At 45.0% G+C, this 14,549-nt stretch overlaps 1 protein-coding gene across 1 annotated transcript in view; it reads right to left on the minus strand.

Moving 5' to 3' along the window:
* Nucleotides 1-13,351: 13,351 nt before the first annotated feature.
* The window catches only part of CAMKMT (calmodulin-lysine N-methyltransferase), a 416,282-nt gene continuing 415,084 nt past the window's right edge, over nt 13,352-14,549 (minus strand). The window contains exon 11 of the mRNA XM_068984795.1: nt 13,352-13,787. Within this exon, the coding sequence (XP_068840896.1) occupies nt 13,710-13,787 (78 nt within the window). The 3' untranslated portion in view covers nt 13,352-13,709. The remainder of the gene's footprint in view (nt 13,788-14,549) is intronic.

Below are 14,549 nucleotides of genomic sequence, written 5' to 3' on the forward strand. Positions count from 1 at the left end.
CAAAGAATGTTGTTTACTCCTAAAATTGTTTATTCCTAAAAATTCCAGAAGTGAATGCTGATCAGATTTTTGTTCAGTCGCTAAGTTGTGTCTGACTCTTTGCCAGCCTCATGGACTGCAGCACGCCAGGCCTCCCTACCCCTCACTATCTCCCGGAGTTTGCCCAAGTTCATGTCCATGGAGTCAGTGATTCCATCCAACCATCTAATCAGATTAGCAGCCACATAAAATCTTCCCAGATAAAATCTTGGCACTAGTGGCAGAGAACCCATCTGCCAGCGCAGGAGACTTGGGTTCAATCCCTGGGTCAGGAAGATCCCCTGTAGGAGGGCATGGCAACCCACTCCAGTATTCTTGCCTGGAGAATCCCATGGACAGAGAAGCCTGGCAGGCTAGAGTCCACAGCGTTGCAAAGAGTTGGACATGACTGAAGCGAGCAAGCAAGTGAAAATCTGTCTGTCCTGAGCCTTGCAAGTAACAGACCTTTGGGATGATCACCCTCCCCACTCCAAGTGCTTAGGATCCACAGCTGAGACCAAAGGCCCTCAGGTCTGCCTCGAACCCTGCCCAAGGGCCTCCTTTTCTTCCTCCTCTTTTCTTCTTCAGGGATTCTCTAAGATAGAGATAGATGTTTAACTAGGCTCGATTCTTTCTTGTTTTTTTAATGGCTGCAGTGACGCTCAAAAGCACTGTGTGGAAAAGGAATTTTCTTCACCCTCCTCCTCTACCTGGCAACCAGGCAGCGAGGCAACAGGCACCCAAGAGACGGAGTTGTGTGTGGGCTCCTTTGTGCTAAGAGTCAGAATTATCCCAGAATAATCTCCCTGTGGATCATCTGTACAATTTTCTTGTCCCGACTCACGGCACGTCAGCTAACTCTTGGTCTCCTTTTCACCTCTGGCTTCCTGGGAAAGACCACCCATCTTTGTTTTGTCCTCCCAGAGATGGCCGTCAGTGCCAACCAGGTTCCGTGCTGGCCTGTCCTCCTCTCCTCAGTTTTCCTTCATTTTCATCTTCTTTGCCTCTGGTGGGGATGATCAGAAGCAGCTTAATCACAGTGGGAGGGGATGAATTCTCACCCCAGCACACTTGATCTGTCAAGAGCTCACTTTCTGCCTTGCCAGTGGGGAAGCAAAGAGAACCCAGAAAAAGATTTACCTGGCCTTTGCTGACCTGGTGGCCCTTGAGCTTAACCTCAGCCCAGTTGAGCTGGAGTAGCTGTCGGGGCCACAGTGCTGGACACCATCTAACCAAATTCCCGACATGCATCCCGGGGGTTAGCAATCAAGTCCCAAGGCAAAGGAAGCATTTAAAGTGATTTTAGAGACTGGCCACCAGGACCACCCAACCATTTCTACCACTTGGGATCCTGGGCGGCCAGAGCCTAAAATCCAGGAAAAGCTCCTTCTCAGGCAGGACCTGTGTGTGGGGGTGGGTGTGCACCACACACATGGTCTGGCACACAACTTTTGATGGGCAGCTGACCCCCAGTCTCTCTAGAGCGGGGGCCTGGATGTGTCCACACTGAGGAGTGGACTGCCTGGCATCTGGTCAAACACAAGCGTCCCAGAGCTCAGAGCCCCTTGCTCAGACTCAGCTTTCAACCGCTGCTTGGCTTCCACAACTCTACAGTCTTTAACAACCACACACTGGTGATGCCACCCTTCTCCTATGCATTCAAATTAACCAGTGAGCCGTCTTTCTTGGGGTGCCTTTCCTCCAGGCAGGGGGAATCCCAGGCAGAGTGGTGGCCAGTGCTCCTCTCCTTAATTTCACCTCTCTGAGTCTCACTCTCCTCCTTTGTAACAAGAGGGATGATAACAGTAACAATGTCAGAGGACTGTTGTGAAGATAAAATGAGATGATATACAGAAAGCCCTTAACAAAAGGCCTGGGGCACAGTAAGCACTTAAGTTGCTTCTACCATTTCCCTTTGGGTCCAACCTGTCCTCATTAGGCGCTTTCTGTCCTTTAGTCCCACGATTGTATTAATAGAAAATGTGATCTCTGAGGACAACTTTTAGAGGTATTTTTTGGGAGGTTTGTGACATTTCTGCCAATTCCTGAGTGCAGCCCAGAAAAGAGGGTTGAGATGGGGCCAGAGAGATGTCCCGGGCTGGCTCTTGCCCAGCCTCCTTTCTCTAGCCTCCCTTTTCTATCACCCACTATGTGCCAGGTGTTAGGCTGCCTCGTGAATGAGGCACTACCCCTGCTCTCGTGGGCCGGTGCACTGGCCCTGGGGCTCTCAGGGCCCATCAGTAGGGCCAGGCTCCGGTGTCAGAGCCCTCAGTGAGGTCCTGCACTCGGCACACGCTACAAAGACAGACCTGGGACTCTGCTTCCACGTCTGCATCCACCAGATAGGAATGCTTTCACGCCAGGTCCTTGGAGAGGCCACTTCAGGCCAGCAGTCCCGATGCCCCCGCTTCTCCTGCAGAAAGTCCAGCCCTCTAGGCTGAACAGATGCTCCTTCCTCACTGTCCAGCCCTCAGCGGTCTCCGTGTGCTCCCTTCACCTGTCCACCTTCTGTCTATTACATCTTCCAGCTTCCTTTCCTGAATCCCCCAGCCTCTCGTAGCAGCCGGAGTGAGCTTCTAAACAGAGAGGCCAAGACCATGTCACTCCTCTGGTGGTCCTGGCTTCCTCTCCGGGCCTGCAAGGTCCTGTACCCACCTTGTGCCATTCTCTGCTCACCTGACATGCCCCATGCACCTGCATTCTGCACACCTGCTCCTGCCTCGAGGCCACTGCACTTGCTATTACCTCTGCTTTCACTGCTCTTTCTTTCAGCCTCCAAAGGCTTTTCCATTACAACTCAAGTGGTACCTCCTTCCTTGACCATATATCTAAAAAAGGCCCAGCCACTTTCTAAAATATCAGTGTATTTTGCCGTCTTCATCACATCTCTCCTGATTTGAACCGGTCGGGTTTGTGCACATGTAATTTGCCTCTCCCCCTCCACCGAATGCCACTCTGTGGGATCACAGAATTTGTCGCTCTAGTTCACGACGCTCCCCTGAGTGCCTGGCACCTGTTAGGATGAGTGAACCAGTGACTCTTTACCTCATTTAACTCACATTCCTGCATTTCCTGCAAGTCTACATTTCCTGAAATCTTCATGAGCTTCATGCCCCTGGTAGGGCCTTTCTTCCTCCTGCCAGGACCGTTGTGGCCTAATATAAACCCTGCCTTCTCTTTCAAAAGGCACTTGCTCCTTCTGCTGATCTCTAACAATCCTTAGCCAGTCCTTCTCCATGGATTTGCCGCGCTTGAGGACAGGCTCTGTCTCCCTTCTGAGTTTATAAGCGCCATGTAGGCAGGGACCCCCCCCCCCCCCCCACTGCTCCAGTTCCCCTGCACAAGGTGGACACGCATCAGGTGCGTGCATTGCTGAGTCAGGACGGCCCTCCTGGCTCAGGTAACCCTGTGAAGCTGATGAGTGGCTCCTGACACTTGGATTCCCCCATTTCCGCTCTTTCCTCTGGTCTTGGGCCCCTTTTCCTCCTCTAGGTTCCCTGTGTCCTCTCTCTACCACCTGCTCCACATCCCCTCCCCCTTTCAGGCCTCACCTCAGATCTTCCACACCCAGGACCAGAGCAGCACTTCTCCCGGAGGAGCCTGATTCGACAACGACCCTGCCTGGAGTTCAGAAGGCGGTCTTTGGCGGGATTTCGGTATCCTGAGCTTCAGGCCTCCTAAACCCATTTGACCCCGTCATCTCTTGGTGTGATGGCTCCTTTTCTCAACCGAGACCCCATCAGCGAGGCTTTTTCCCACCAACCTGTCTGAGGTAGGCTATTACTCTCTACCAATGGCGCCCTATTTGTTTCCCACTGAACTCACTATATTTTATAATTGCACTGGCACATTATTATTTCCAATGCAAGTCACTCGGTGGAGAGCGGTTTTGTCTTTCTGACTAGGCCCCAGCATGTCGTGGGGGTCTTTCTTTTTCACTACTAGATCCCCAGCAGCTAAAAGGGTGATGGCACACAAAAACATTTATAAGTGAATAAACATGGAGGTACTCAGACCCCCACTATTCCTCTTCTCCCTACACTGGTGACTGAGGCAGCACTCCCACCACAACCAGCCTGGGGCAGAGCAAGGTGAAACAGCTGGGTCATTCTAGAACTCACAAAAGAAAGTCTCCTGAGAACTACTATTCTCTAGGGACAAGCTAATGTGGGACAACTCTTTCCTGGTAGTATCAGAGAATTCTTATTCTCTGAGGCAATCAAAATCTCTGACCCTGATTGATGATGGAATGTTTTTATCTTGACTACTTTAGAATTTAGCATGAAATGGGGAATCATCTAGTTAAAACAGGAAAAAACATGTCCAGAGAGATCAAGCAGTTTGCCTAAAATCACCAGCTTGTTACTAGGGAAGCCCAGGCTCGAACCTAGTTATTCTGGACCCACTGTACTTCTTCCTGCAGCCGATTTTCTCTTGTGTTCTCTCCCAGGAGCCTGTGAGGGATTTGCCTTTGTCAAAGCTGATTTTTCTGAAGGGTGAGTGAGGCCTGTGGGACCTGAATCCTATTTTTGTCTTTTTACAATATTAGTCACTATGTAACTCAACATGTTTTAGGCAAAGCATTATCTCAAAAGTTTTAGTACCTCAAGATATGCTCAAGGGATGCAAAAAAGTACATCAGAGAGAAAAGATCAAGGTTGTATCAGCTGTCTACTGCTGTGTAACAAACTGCTCCTAAACTTACTTAGTTACTTAAAACTATCTTTTATTAGCTCATGAGTCTGTGAGCCATTCAGGTTGGTCTCATCAGGCTTGCTTGCATGCAATAATGAACAACTTAGTTGGCCAGGGACTGTTTGGTCCTGGATGCCTTTGCTCACATGGCTGGAATGACGGGGGTGAGTGGGTCACATGTCTTCAGTGTATAGCAGGATAGCTTGGACTTTTTCACATAGTATTTGGGTTCCAAGAGAAAACCCCAATGTGCAAGTGATTTTCAAACCTCTGTTGTACTCATGTTTATGAACATTTCATCGGCTAAAGTAAGCCAACATAAGTTCAGAACCAAGTGGTGGAGAAATAGATTCCATTTCTTGATGGGGAGGAGCTGCCAAATATTGCTGCCATTTATTTTTCAACCATAAGGGCAGAGTCAGATACATCCCTTCAGTATGGGGGAGGGAGCCTGAAAATGTAATAGGGAAGAACAAATCTGACTCCATATTGGATCTGTCTCTTTTACTTTAACCTTGGTATTCTATTGCTTTTGCTTTAAGACTGTTGCCTTTAGCCTGAAATATACTGGCTAGCCCATTCTCAAGGCTCTCTGACCTTTGAGGGTATAATACTTTTCTGTTCATATAGAGATAAATAGTTGCAGAAAAGAGAATATTTATCTTGATGGAGGTTCACAGGAATATGGTGACTTGACCTGCATGGACAGCTGCAAGAACAAAGCATTCCTACACCAAGAAGTCTGCAACAACCAGCCACTCCTCTCTCTCACTTTGCCTTTAAAAATGCTTTGCTGAAATCTTTGGAGGAGTTTGGGTTTGGGGGCTCATTTATTCTCTTTGTGTGGCCCTTCAATAACACTTTCTCTGCTCCAAACTGTTTCAGTATTGTTTGACCACACTGTGCAGGGTACAGGATCTTGTACTAGGTAACAGAAGTAGGGCTTAGAAGTAACCTGATTGTGAGGTGTCACCAAAACACTGACAGCAAGGAGGAAGGCAAGTTGGAGCCCCTTAAACCTGTGTCACTCAGCCTAGTGGTCTCCCACAACCTGAAGAGGGCTGAGTAGGAATAGTGGGGCAGACAGGAAAGATATGGGGTTACTTGGGTGCTATGAGCTGCTTCATTCTGCTGTCTCCTGGCATCCTGAGATGCTGCTTATATAAACGTTTGGCCAAGAATAGAGAGAGAGAGAGAGAGCATGAGCGAGCGAGAGCGAGCCTCAGCCTTCCACCCCAAACATAGACCGGTCAGGGCTGTGGCCTCTGCTCCTAAAAATAAAGCCTGTAAAGGAAATGAAGGCTAATGCACCTGGAGGTGAAACCACAGGTCAGGTGGGCAAAGCTTTTAAATGGACTGTCTTTAAATGGACTGTGTCAGGGACAGCACAGTGACATTTCCCCCAAGCTCAAGGAGAGCTTGGCCATCAGAAGGCTGACTGCAAATCACGATCGCCGTGGGCTGAGCTCCCTTTCGGACCCTGCCCAGGTTCCACATTTCTCACATCAGTAGCCAGCAAACCACCACAAAATAGAATCCAAGTGACAAAGCCCTTCTCAATGGCAGAGGCGAACCTCACACAACAAATCAGTGTGTTCAGACTCCTCCGCCCCTTCTGCCCGTGGACCTGGCCTGGCCTGGGATGGAAAGGTGACAGTGGCCACCAGGAAGGCCTGGGGGCTTCCAAGCAAGGTGAGGGAGGGCCACTGCTCAGAGGCTTTTTGCTTGGAGCTCCAGACAAATTAAAAACCTCCTTACCGGCCATTCATTCAGAGGAGGCTTCTTCCTTCCTCATCAGGGGGGCTGTAGTGTTGGAAGGAGATCAGATTCTGGAAGGCCTGGCCTCCTGGAGCTCTCAAAGAGGGGGAACCTGAAAGAATGGAAAGAGAAAGGCCCTAACCCTGAGGAGATTGGCAGGCAGGGAGTGGGGGTAAAGTGCAGCCCAGGTCACTGGGAAAAAAGAAATCTCAAAGTAAGGGAGTGAGGGAAAGTTCCACTTCCAGCCTCATTATGAAAGGAGCTTGGGTATAGAGAGGGGCGGGAGAGCCCAAAAGAGGGAGAAAAGGGAAATGAAACGTGGCAGAGAGCAGAAGAGATTCTTGTGGGGCATGGGCTGTTTGAAGGAACTGGGGCTGGCAAAGGGGCCGCCTCTTCCAGAACCGTTGTGGAGAGACCTGGAAGCCCATTGCCTGGAACTCCCAAAGAGGGAGGGCAAAACACCCTATTACGGGTGGGACGAATTGATTTCCCAAAGAATAGCATCATTTCCTCCAAGCGCCCTCTCCAGTCCTCCTTAATCTGCCCTGGAGGCAGCAGGTGACCTCCGAGGAGGCCCTTGGAGGTGTCTTTGTTCTGGGGCATTCTGCAGCCTGCCCCATCCCACCCCTCGCACCTGGGCAGTAGCCTGCAGGTGCACTTGTCCATCCTTCACTGGCCGGCCAGGAGGGATGGGAGGATGCCTTTGTACGTGAAAAGCCACGGATCCTTCAACTTCTGTTTTCCCTTCCACTTGACACCTCGGCTGATGGTTTTCCTATACACTCCTACGGCCACAGAGACCTGCTCCCAGGGGGGTAAAATAGTTTAATCTGCAACACTTTATCTGGTAAGACAAGTCTGTGACTGAGTCTACCTAGCGGGCTGACCCTCACTATTTATTCATGGCCAGAATCCTGCTAGTCGGAAACTCGGCTGGGCCCTGGCATCCCCAGGTGTCCCCCGCTGAGTCCTAATCCAATCCCTCACGTTTGCTAATTTAATTGTGTAATGGTCCACACCTGAGACATCCCCGGAACTATCTTGAGGACATTACTTAGCTTAAAAGACTAATAAAAGACTAAAAGACTAATAAGGCAGACTTAGACATTGAAAGCTTTTACCATCTCAAAAACATCTGAGTCAAGCAGAAGAGAACTGGAAAGGGGATGGGGGATGGGCGGGGGCGACCTCCAAGTTACAAAAAGCAACAAGAAGTAATTAAAGTTCTTGCCGAGTGATTCTGAAATATGTATTTAGCCCTTGTAAATTAAATACCCTGGGTTTTTAAAGAGCGATTTCCCTAAACATCTATTATTCACATCAGTAGGACAGACTGTAAGCCACTGTAAGATTTATGGAAGCTAAAAGACTTCCTAAGCTAAAGGTTAATGAAAGTGTAATTCGAATCATGAAATCTTTACGTGTCGGCTCGGTTTACACCGAGGGCTCATTAGGGATGCCTTGGGTCCGGCGGGCGGCCCGTGACGTCACGGCGGGTATTTAAATGGGCGGGGCCGGGCTGCTCTGCATGTAATTCTTTAAAAATATAAAAGCCTCCCTCTCTTTCCTCCTCTGTCTCTCCAGCTGTAACAACTTCACCGGCTGTCTTGGTTCCACCCCGAGGATTTCGCTGAGAACACGGTTAGAGGGAATCAGGAAGCAGAGAAAAGGTCACAAATAAGCACCTCAGGAACAATGAAAGCTTTTCTCTATGCAACAGTGGGAACGTTGCTAGAAAAAACTGGAAAGGTATTAATCAGAAGTGGCTATAAATCCTCTGGAGTTTTGCTCTTAGAAAACTCCTCAGAGAAAGTCTTGAAGGAAATGCAGGTCAAAGCCCAAAAAAGCTCTTGATCAGAGATTGCCGGAGGAAAATCTTCCCAGACGCCGTTTAATAGGCAGCAATCACCCCAGGAGTGGGGAAGCCAAGTACGCTTGAAACATGGTTGCAATTCCTAATAGATCTTGCCACACTTAAGGCACTGCAAGCTCCGTCCAACGAACAGCTGAAGCTAGCTGGCGATTCATAAAGCCAACAGTTTAAAGTTTATTATGATGAAAGCACTTAATGACAGCCATCGCTAGGGGCCCATCATTTATAAAGCTGTGCTGAGTATTAGACATGTAGCATGACCACCAATTTTATGTCACAATTGCTACCATAAAATGACCTTTGGTGATTTTTGCTGCATGTGGTGGACAGCTCTTCCTTCACATTAGTGCTCTGTGGCTTTCTTTGCAGACTATTATGCTGTCTAAAGCTTATTTGGCACTGTCGTGAGCCTCAACCCTTGTTATTACCCCAAAGGCCTGTCTTAAAAAAAAAAAAAAAAGAACTCATGCTCTATTACACCACTCCAATAATTTACAGTTCTTACCAGCCTGGGTTAGTGTAATATTTTAATGCAAATATGCTTTGCCATTGCATTTTATTAAAAAAAAAAGTTCCCATGTTTCTGGCTAGGACACTATCCATTTGATAGAGTCCACTGAAACCAGCCTCTTATTCCCTGGTTAGGTCTCATTGAATGGGCACTTCTTTCCCTGACTGCTTAAAAACACCTCCAGGAAGAAAAAAAAAAAAAGGTTAATTAAACTTTCCTCCAGAAAGAGTTTTGGTTTGTTTTTTTTTTAAAGATTCTACGTGTGATAAACCCACCTAGCGCAGAAACGCTAATTCTTATTTCCCTACATCCTGTCCCAATGCACATTTACATCTGAGTAACATTATTTAATTAGGATTCCATTTTCCAACCTGCTTTGTGTAGTTAGAAAGTGTTTGAATACCCGGCCACTTTACCGTTCTGATGTAAACCGCTGCTGAGAAAGTGGTCTGTCCATACTACACCATCTTTAAATTGTGTATATAATTTTATAAATGATATAAAATCTGCTTCTAGTCCCTGAAAAAAAAATACAAGCATGGCACACTGCAATTTTGGAAGGATTTAAAATATGTGATTTCTGCTGGTACCTACTGTATTGGGTTTAATATAAAGCTTTTTTCAATAAGGTAAATTGTTACATGACAAACTCATCTTCCACCATTATCATCTGCTGTTTGTGTTTAACAACAGGAGTCCCGCTCTAACAAAACTGTTGTAATGGCTGTACAAATTACTCAGCTGAAAGCTTTTCACCAAACAAAACAGTATTAATCAGCAGTTCTTATGAAGGTGCTAATTAAAAACAATTTTCTTCCTCAGTTTGCAATACTAAAGCCATCTTCACTTGCACAGTTTCCAATATACAGCTACTGTATTTGCTCACACTTCAGGCCCTCTATTAACTATTGAATCTCCTATTAGCCATTTTATTACATTTCTGTTTACAAGCTTGTTGACATTTTAAAAGTCACAGTATGATCTGTTTTATCTATTAAAAAATGTATTAATTGAAAAGTCAGGGGGACAAAAAAGGCAAAATATAGACTCGAAATGAACAGACTTCCAGGGCAGAGAACACAGTGTGCATTTAGTCACAATCTGGGCAGTAAGGTCTCTAGGTAAAACAAAATCTGAGAATTAAACGTGGCATTTTAGGCGTAATGGTTTGTTAAACACCAATGGGCTCCTTCTTAATTTGGAAATAGTCCATTCAGGAAAAACATATTTGCCCTCCTTCCAAATTCAGTTTCTAAGGAGACCCAATCTGACTTTCAAATCAATTTTTCCTCTCTGGGCTACACTCTCTCCAGTTATATATTTCGAACAGTCTGAACTCAGGAGATTTTTGATCTGGGGTAGGGAGTGTATCTGGAATCTGGAGCCCAGATCGAGGGTCTAAACAGCTCTATCTTCCCTATGGGTGTGTGTATATGTTTGGGTGTGTCTACATACACATGACTCCGTCTCCTGTGTGAGTATCCTGCCCCCTCCCCAAGCCCAGTTGCTTGGCATAGACTGGAAACAAGTCAAAGGCTGCTTAAACACAAAGACCCCATGGAAGCTGGGTTGAGGCAAGGGGACAGTCCACTCCTATTAAAAATGAAGAAGAAGAAGAAATCTAACCCTTAGGAGAAGGCATGCCCCACATTTGTAGATGGAGAGAAGGAACGCACCCCCAACCCCGCCCCCATCACCACCACCACAACAATCTCCTACCTGTGGTATTAAAACCAGGTTCTCCAACTGTCAAAAGCAGTTAACTAGTTTAGGAAAGACACCTGGCTGTTGAAATAGGGCTCCAGAGGGCCACTAATCCTTCCATTCACTCAGTTAACTGCTGGATCCCCCAAATTGATTCAACAGGTATGCAGTGGTAAATTCAGCCCATACTGAAGCCAAAGGGAAAATCAGCAAGGGGTGGGCAGCTCTTCTCTGAAAACACCCGAGGAACCAGCCAGAAAAGCTTTTATGGCCCGACAAGTTTTCTGCTGAATACTGAGCACCTAAATTACCCTTCCCTAATGGAAGTTACATTTTCATGCTCAGTCAAAAAGCCAACAAAATACACAATTTATACAAAATAGCATCAGCCTCTTAGGCAGTCTTTTCTAGCACTTTTATCCCAATTCACAGCATATGTCTTGCTATAAAATAAAATAAATTTCTTATAACCAACTTGTATGTGGCTGTTCATATCACTGCTTTAGAACTGACCACGGGCGATATTAGAAACATTTTTCCATCTAACCAAATCTACTTAGTATGACAAAGGAGATTAGTGCATTTTCTCAGAAGATACAGGTACAATTGCAAAGACAGGCTTTGTTTTGAAACAAACAAATGCACAATTACACAGACAATTATGGAATGTGGTATTTCAATTGCAATTATGCAACCCAGTACTGATGCAGAGAAATAATTCTTAATCATAAAGTTTTAAAGAAATGTAAATGGATGAACTGTGTAAGGTAGCTATATCTTTTCTCCCTCTCAATACTGGCTTTTCACCAAAATCTGAGAAAGTAAGAATACTTTTAAACTAGTCAATATTACACAATGTTAGTTTCTTACAAACTTCCAAAGAGCCTGGACTAGTAATATCTTCAAGTGAGGGTCCCATTAAAAGACAATCTATGAAACCCTTAACGTTTTACAAAAGATTTTCTAAGTTTTATTCACATAATGTGTGTATTTCTTTACTCGATATCTTTGGGTAGCAATAGCTCAATTCTTATACCCTGTCTCAAGCTTAGGTAACTGTACCCTACCATTCTCAGATATTAAGGAAAAAAAATACACTACTAGTTCACCTTTTAAAATACAATTTCTTCCAGTGAAATAAACACTGGATTTCTACACCCACAACACACAAATGTAAGTTGAATTCTTGCCAATTCATGTATTTTCATGAGAAAAAAAACGGAAATAGTCTCATGGTTCTGCTGTTCTATATTTTATGAGAAAAAAAAAGAATAGACCATCTTAGATGCTATTGCAGGGATCGGTTTCCTTTGTCTGGCAAATTTAGTTGCAGGTTTTTCGGAAATCATTTCTCTGTATTTTCACCACTGTAAACTACCTGCATTGCCTTTTAAAACATTCCAAATTCTAATTTTTAAACAAGAAAATGTGAAGCCAGTGTGCAACCTATACAGTCGCCAAAGGAGAGCTGCCACTAGCTGAACTACTCAGCTAAATGGCTGGTTTGCATTGCCCTGGTCTTTATCTAGCACTGAGAATAGACTGCTGTTTTATCCAAAGAGGAATAAATTGCTGTTATTGTGATGTTAGCCCATCACTTGGCATTGCAATTCAAGTTTTTGTGAGAAAGAAATGTATGATCTAACTGCGACTTGACCTATGCCTTCTGAGATCCATCTAGGTGCTCTAATGGAGCAGAAAAAGTGGTGAATACAAGGACATGCAAACTGATGGTGAAAATTTTGTTTGATGATAGAAGTGAGCAGAGAAGACATTTGAGAGTCGCTGTTTTTATGACAGCTAAGTTTGTTTAACATGCAAAAGGACTCGCTCCCCCTCCCCCACCGTGTCTCACCTCTCACTTTAATTGTATCACGCCAAATACATGCTTTGCCACTACTAAAGACAGGAGTATCCCTATATGGCTAGCCTACTACTGACATTACTGTCAAAGTGGGTACAGATGATTCCTTACAGATACACATCTGAATTTCCACAACAGGCATTAGAGCATCGTGGGGATGCACCAGGCAAGGCGAAGTTGGGTTCCCTGCAGAAAAGTCATTCTCTCTCAATCCTAGGTAGCACCTACTAAATGTTTACCATCTACTTGCATCACCGCATAGAACCATATATACTTACTTTCAATCGGATAATTGTGTGATTGAGTTTTTAAAAGCTCACTCTGGTTGCCACCTTGTTTTAGCAACCATTTATTCAAAAATTTCCCTGGGAAGGACCTGTTTTGAATGAGGCCTGGAAAACGGCACTAGATTTGAGCCCTGATAAAGGCTCACTTTTCATTCATAGTCGGAGCCTAAATGTGCTCTTCTTGTACCTAAACAGATAATAAGCACTCAGCACACTCCTCCTCCTTGACACAACACATTGAGACTAATCACACATAATTGGAGAGGAGGAGCAGAGGGCTGGCCACGCTATTGTGTCCAGAGGACAAACGGTCAGTCTATGAGGCTTTGGGCTGATGTAGTCATTTCTTATACATCTATAGGGAAAAAAAACATCCTGTTTAAAAGGAAAAAGAGAATGGGTGAGAGAGACAGCCATTAAAAAATGGCGGGGGGGGGGGGGAGGAGAGAAAGATGGCAGATTTAATACAATTAATCTGAGGGTGATCTGAAAGATTTGTTTTATTTATTTATTTATTTATTTTAACCAGGAAAGAATCATCATGTTTGCTGGTTTGGCAGATGAAAAACGACCATCACTAAAAATACAACAAAGACCAGGATATTTTCTAAAGAGGGGTGGGGTGGGGTGGGATATGAATCACCAACAGAAATTCTCAGTCTGAGAGGGAAAAATATTTGGGTGGCTTACAAGTCCCATTCACATCTCACATAGGCTGCTTACACATATTGAAAGACATAGGTTTGGTGCAAGAAAGAGCAACAAGCAGATGGAAAAAAGAGGAATCTAGGATGGCTGGAGAGTCGTGTGGGTGGACAGGTGGACCCCATAACCCACAAATGGAATGTCTCAGAGGTGGTGGGGCCCAAGTCCTGGGGGTTTAAAAATCTCAGGAAGCCAACAGCTTGCTGCATATTATACCCATTACAGATTTCTGTTTTTGTGAAAGTATTGCCTGTGCACTTGATGTTTTCTTCATCTTTAGAGCTGTTTAAGCTTCTATCCATCTTTGGTTAAAATAAGCAGAAGCGGGAAATGAAGATTTTCTTCATAGACATCCTGGTTTTCCTTTTTCAACTGAAAACAATAATAGAGAAAAAAAAAGGTAAAGAGACTTAGAATAGGAATCTTCACTAGTCAATTGTAATGTTGAGTAAAAGGAAGACTTCTTATCTAAAAACATTGTTCTGGAAAAATAAACCACAAAAAAAGCAACTCAAAGTGGTCCTCAGTGGCAGTGACAAGACAATACTATGGGTTGAGTTAGAAATTATTATTATTATTATTATTTGGTAGGGGTAGGTATTTTTTTTTTTTTTTTTTAATAAACAGCCAGGCTGCTTTGTAACCTCTATGGACTCTGAGACACTTCAGCACAGGGACAGCTGGGGACTAGCTCATCTTCACCAGATCAGCCATTTGGCCTAGAAGTTTCTGCTCCTGCCCACCCTCTGCCCCCTGCCAGTGACCCTGGAATCAGACTGGCAGGCAATTCAGATCATTTGAAGCCTGCGGCACACCTGGGCACAAGGGACAGGCTGGTGGGGCTGAAGACATTTCAAAGGCTTTTCAGCTGCTTCCTAGGGCTTTTAATATTCATGATTAAGTAATTCAAAAATTGTTGTCTCCAAGGAGGAAAACATATTCCAACAATTAGAGCAGCAAGCTCTGAATACTACTCAGGTAAAGTTCTGAGGGGCTTCCCTTGATAGATTTAAAAGTCCAATCAGAGTTCTCAAATCTAAAGTACATTTTCCCTCATTCAGGTAGAATAATTTTGAGGATCATATTTATATTTATTCTAGCAAATAATACATTGCTGTTTATAAAGACAAAATT

The sequence above is a fragment of the Capricornis sumatraensis genome, chromosome 1, assembly GCF_032405125.1.
Source record: "Capricornis sumatraensis isolate serow.1 chromosome 1, serow.2, whole genome shotgun sequence".
Classification (NCBI taxonomy): Eukaryota; Metazoa; Chordata; class Mammalia; order Artiodactyla; family Bovidae; genus Capricornis; species Capricornis sumatraensis.